Source organism: Anolis carolinensis, chromosome 2 (genome assembly GCF_035594765.1).
Source record: "Anolis carolinensis isolate JA03-04 chromosome 2, rAnoCar3.1.pri, whole genome shotgun sequence".
Classification (NCBI taxonomy): domain Eukaryota; kingdom Metazoa; phylum Chordata; class Lepidosauria; order Squamata; family Dactyloidae; genus Anolis; species Anolis carolinensis.
In genome coordinates this window covers 34,579,589-34,585,665 of record NC_085842.1, presented here as the reverse complement: position 1 = coordinate 34,585,665, position 6,077 = coordinate 34,579,589, and the positions used below count along the sequence as shown (strand labels likewise).

Below are 6,077 nucleotides of genomic sequence, written 5' to 3'. Positions count from 1 at the left end.
TGCATCTACTACTTTGAACCACATTTAGGAATCCAAGGCCAAAAGGTTTCTTTTGCATATGTACCTCCTTTTAAATTATACATAAAATAAACATGCAGCTTCTCCTATGTTACAACAAAGAAGCTCCCATTAGCCTTAGTCAGCAGAACAAATGGTAATGAGTGGTGCAGGTTTTAGTCCAATATTGTTTAATGTGCTCTATGCTTGCTGTAGAGATCGTTGAGTAAGTTGCAGTTCAAGAATTTAGAATATTTATGCAAATCAAAAAACAGCAGTTCAGCACAGAGAGCGATGCCACTTTATTCTCACACAAATATAACAAAGCCACTCTAGCTGAGACATTAGCTTACATAAAAGGCACAGTAGTGTGTAGCTAGGTCCCTCACCTGCTCTTCTATGTACTGTTCTCCTTACTTTGGAGCTGGTTATTTCTAATTCAAAATGTTTCAAATAACACAAAAAAAGAGCAACAGAACATAGCATGGGAACCTTTCCTTTGGTATCTCAAGTGCTTCCATATGCCCTGCTCTAGGTACTAGTGGGAAAGCACTTATCATAAGGCACCTCGGTATAAGGCAAGCATGGACAAACTTTGGCCCTCCAGATATTTTGGACTTCAACTCACAAACACATGGAGGGCTGAAGTTTGCCCATGCCCTGGTGTAAGGTTTCTGAGGGAGCATTGGAGGCTGGGATGAAGACAAAAGTGACCCATGTCAAGCAATGCAGTGAAACAGTGCTCCAGGCACTCACTAGAGCAGTCTGCCTCAAGCGAGAGTCCTCTTGGATGTGCTGGGTATGGCATTATGGGAGCTATAGCTTAACAATCTGGAGAGAGAGGACCAATTTGAGGAAGGCTGGACTACAAAGCAGCAGGAGCAACCCAGTTTTCTCAAAGCGTCTAGGTGAAAGGGGGCTTATGCAGTGAGGGATAGGGAGTGCCTCACTGGCAGGTGTTGTAGATTTGGATTTGCTGATTGATGTCTCCCAAGATGCTTCTCATCTTGGCTTCCAACCCGTCCAGCTGGGCTGCTTTGTCCTGCAGCAATCTTTCATTTTCTTCATATGTTTCTTCTAGTGCTAGTGAGGATGAATAAAGAAAATACAAAGTAGAAGAAAGTAAGGAAAGGGCATGGATACCTGCATATTCCCATTCCTAGGACTAAGTCTCCATATGAGCATGTTTGCATCTCCATATGTCCACAACTAGAGTCCTGGCAAATATACTTCCTTTAGGACAGAGAACTATTATGCACCCCTCCTTTCACCAAGTTGAGAATATTTGAATTGCTCTCATTATGTATAACCTACCATCCCTACTCACTCATTCTCTAAATACATAAGAAGCAACAGAAAGAAATGTGAATTAGGGATATATAGCTGGTTTAGTAAATTACACTTTCCTGGCTTTGTGGGATGGTGGCTAGGGTCAGGCAAACAACTTTAAAGCAAGTTTCTCCTTATCTGGATGCACCTCCTCATCCTATTTAGCAACAATTCCATGTCCCTATACTGGCCAAGAATCATAAGGTAATAACTATAAAATGGGAAGTGTGCAGTTCTATGCCTCTGGATAAACCTGGTGTTTTTTTTTGACACCAATAGCAGAAGCCTCCAGATAATGTTGGATTGCAGTTCTCAGTCTGGGGAACATGTAATCCTTTCAGATGTCATTGGACTCCAATTCCCATTATCCCAATGGACATGGTGACTATTTATTTATTTACAGTATTTATATTCCACCCTTCTCACCCTGAAGGGGACTCAGGGCGAATCACATTACACATATAAGGCAAACATTCAATGCCATAACATAGAACAGACGCAGGCACAGGCGGGCCTTGAACTCATGACCTCTTGGTCAGAGTGATTTGTTGCAGCTGGCTGCTAACCAGCCTGCACCACAGCCTGTCTAGGGCTGATGGGTGTTCCGCAAGTCATACATTCCTCAGTCTTACCATATAGTTCCCAATTTTTATGATCCTTCTTTCACCAATTTTACCTCTACAGTCCTTTTAGTATTTGGAAAAGGTTTTTGTAAAGATGAATAAGAAATTATGTATGAAAGTTTTATGGATTTATTCTGGAGATGTTTCATGTATAAATATTGTCTCTGCTCTGGAACATAACAGCAATAAATCAGGAACACCCTTTAAAAATGGAGATCTAGAAACCTTGCAGCTAAAATACAAATGTAAAAATAATTTATAAAACACTATCCCTCTCCTGCCCTAACACTATCCTGTCACATCCTTGGAAGTTAAGAAATGTTTCAATATCACATCAAAAAAATAAGAATGCCAGGACCAAGCAGGTCTCCATGCAGCTCTCATTCAAGAGAAAGAAGAAGTCCTTTTGAGCCATTATTGCAGGAAGCATTCAGAATAAACTTTTAGATGCTGATGTCATAGCATAGGAAGGATAATGAAAAAAAGAGACATCCTGTCAGCTATTGAGCATACTCACCACTGAGCCGGCGCAATTTGTCATGAGCATCGCGCAGCAGTCCCTTGGCTTCATCGCGCAGGTGCTCCGCTTTCTGCCGAGCCCCCAGGACATGCTGGGCTTTGTGCTCCACAAGCTCCTTCATTGTGCGGTACTGGTCACTTAACGGGCCATCTAGGATCTGGGAATACAGCAGGAAAAACAGGGTAGGTACAGGACAGAACTGCAAACATCTTTGCTGTCACTCTTCCCCACTATCCCCATACTGTTATGAAAATGGCAGCCAGAAATGAAAGACAGCAATTATGTTTCAATTTTTGCATTCAAATAGTTCAACAATCAAGGTTTATTAGTGCAAATGATGCTCCTGACCATATGGTGCCCTTAGTGTGTAGGGTACTGTCCTAAGGAGATACATTATAAAAACATTACAGTGATTGGAGGGTTGCCACAGCTGCTAGAATCCTCTGAAGGATGGTAAAAAGCTAACATAACAAAAAAAAGGCAGAAATACTTATTTCGCTTTAGTTTTCTCCCAAAAAGAGGAGAGTGTGCTTCCATGCAGCAGCAGAGAGCTTCATAAGGAATCAGCAAGAGATCAGTGAAAAAGACATTGGGATTTATTTATTGTATCTGAAGCAAATTACAGTTGTAATGTATTTAAAAACACAAAAGAAAGTTAAAAACTTGGCATTATACTAAATGTCCTTTGACCAGTAGCTGGCCACTTGGAGTGCTTCTGGTGTTGCTATAAGAAAGTCCTCCATTGTGCCCATGGCAGGGCTCAGACTGCATTGTAATAGGTGGTATGTTGTTTGCTCTTCTCCACACTTGAATGTCATGGACTCCACTTTGTGGCCCCATTTCTAAGGTTGGCTCTGCATCTCGTGATGCTAGAGCTCAGTCTGTTCAGCATGGCTTGAGGTTCCGGGTTTTAGCCTGCCACTTTTGGACTCTCGTTTGCTGAGGTGTTTCTGCAACTATCTTTGCAGGTCTTAGAAAACTATTTCTTGATTTAAGGCATTGGCAAACGGGATGAGCCGGAGATGTCACTGCCTTGGTCCTTTCATTATGGGCTGCTACTTCACGGCAGATGTCAGGTGGTGCAATACTGGCTAAACAGTATAATTTATCCAGTGGTGTGGGGCGTAGGCATCCTGTGATAATGCAGCATGTCTCATTAAGAGCCACATCCACTGTATTTCACACTGGGCATGTGTACCCAGCAGCAGAGTAGCAAAGCGCAAGGGCAGATATCTTCACTATGTCTGGTTGTGATCCCCAGGTTGTGCCAGTCAGCTTTGGTATGATATTATTTCTAGCACCCACTTTTTGCTCGATATTCAAGCAGTGCTTCTTGTAGGTCAGAGCATGGTCCAGGGTAACTCCCAAGAATTTTGGTATGCTGCAATGCTCCATTGGGATAATTGTTGATCATACACTGAACATAAACCAGCAGTGTAATGCTGCATCAAAAGATGGTGAAAACTATTTTAGTCTGGATTAACAGAACTATAGTTTCTGATCAGTTTCATTGCTCCACTGTATTCTGCATCTGAAGCACTGTATTCAGTTTTGGGCGGCTCATTTTAAGAAGGATGTAGAAAAGTTGGGGCAGGTCCAGAAAAGGGAAACAAGGATGATCAGAGGCATGGGGCACAAAACCCATGATGAACAGTTGAAGGATCTGAGCCTGTACAGCTTGAAGAGAAGATTGAGAGGGTTCAAAAGTTCAAAATTATCCACATGGGTTGTTGAGATGGTGACACCTTTTCTCTCAGATGGTTCAATGTATATAAAATGTATTTCATGCACAAAATTATTAAATCTCTCTCTCTCTCAGTCGTATAGTCGTTTCCGACTCTTCGTGACCTCATGGACCAGTCCACGCCAGAGCTCCCTGTCGGCTATCGCCGCCCCCAGTTCCTTCAAGGTCAAGCCAGTCACTTCAAGGATACTGTCCATCCGTCTTGCCCTTGGTCGGCCTCTCTTCCTTTTTCCTTCCATTTTTCCCAGCATCATGATCTTTTCCAAGCTTTCCTGTCTCCTCATGATGTGGCCAAAATACTTCAACTTTGCCTCTAATATCTTTCCCTCCAGTGAGCAGCTGGGCATTATGTCCTGGAGGATGGACCCAAGTCTAAATAGGAAATTAATTTATGCATCACAAAACCCTTATACATAAAGCTTGAAGATAATTTGATGTACAATATATATTAAATATATTGTACATCAAATTATCTTCAGGCTTTATGTATAAGGGTTTTGTGATGCATAAATTAATTTCTTATTTAGACTTGGGTCCTATGTCCAAGATATCTCACTATGGAGGTAGTCCAAAATCCAAAACATTGAACACTTTTGATACCAAGCATTTTGGATAAGGAATATTCAATCTCTACAGTATTCCTAGTCTCTCTGTGTCTGCTTCTAAGTGGTTTCTCATCTCTTCTTCATCCTTGCTAACTTTATATGGGTATGTCTGTTTTTATTGTTGTTTTTATTGTTATTTTAAAGCTAATTGTACTGTTTTAATCTATTTCTGTAAACCGCTCCGAGCCAAACTGGGAGTAGTGGTATACAAGTCAAATAAATAAATAAATAAATAAATAAACAACAACAACAAAAACAACAATTTTCTTACCTGTGTCTCAAGGTGAGTCACAGTACAGTTAAAACATACAAACATTACAAAAATTCTGTAAACACATATATTAAAACCTAGTTCTATAAAAGATACATATTGAAACATATTTCTGTAAAATCTCTTGGGATCCACAAATGCTCCAAAAAATCTTTATAGCTTAACCTATTTTATTATGTTGAGGATAATGTGGGATGAAATGATCTTGGAGCAGAGGAAAGACAGAACAGAGCATATAATAAACAAAATAAATACATTTAATTTCTATTTGGCAATTGAGTTTGCCAGGTCAGTTGTGGTTTCAGGTAATTTAGGAAACACTGGGATTAAATTGGCAGTCTTAAATCTCTGGAGGCACTCATACAAAAAAAAATCACCAAAATCATTGAAATAATTAAGTCTTCCAAGAATACATATCGGCAGAAAAATACGAAGGGATTCCAAGTATAGATTATCCCAGAAATACTTGATTTGCATTACTTTTTGAAACCTTCCAAGAATATGAGAAAAAGAGAGACTAGAACTATTCTACAAAATAAAAGCAAGACAAAACTGATAAACGGACTCTGGACACACCATCAATTAAGATGCTGCCTTCACCACTCCTGGGTTGTGCCCCATATGTTCTGCTCAATCCCACCCAGCAAAGCCCCTGGTAAAAGACTGCAAAACTTCTCACTCACAAAAACCTCAAGAGCCAAAGGCTTCCCTTAGGCTTGCCCAGGAGCTTGGATCAACATTTCACCTACCTGTTCAGCTTCCCCAGCTCTTTCCCTGGCAGCACTAGCTGTCTCTTCAGCTCGCGTGGCTGCCAGGATGTTGTTGGCCCGTTTCATCTTGAGTTCGTCCACCTGCCTTTCGAGGTCACCCACCCGCTCCATGGCGAAAACCAACTGGCCTTCAGCATTTGCTGTCTTTTCCTGCATCTGGAGGCAAGAGGGAGAAGACAGATGAATAAGCAAAGGGGCACATTTGGGGAGCATCTTCA

The 6,077-nt window shown here is 41.1% G+C and overlaps 1 protein-coding gene across 1 annotated transcript in view; it reads right to left on the bottom strand.

The window, feature by feature from the left end:
- Positions 1-275: 275 nt before the first annotated feature.
- Positions 276-6,077, bottom strand: part of LOC100562869 (laminin subunit beta-2) — a 73,502-nt gene continuing 67,700 nt past the window's right edge. The window contains exons 31-33 of the mRNA XM_062973773.1: positions 5,839-6,015; positions 2,467-2,626; positions 276-1,080 (exon numbers count right to left, since the gene is read on the bottom strand). Coding sequence (XP_062829843.1) covers positions 944-1,080; positions 2,467-2,626; positions 5,839-6,015 — 474 coding nt within the window. The 3' untranslated portion in view covers positions 276-943. The remainder of the gene's footprint in view (positions 1,081-2,466; positions 2,627-5,838; positions 6,016-6,077) is intronic.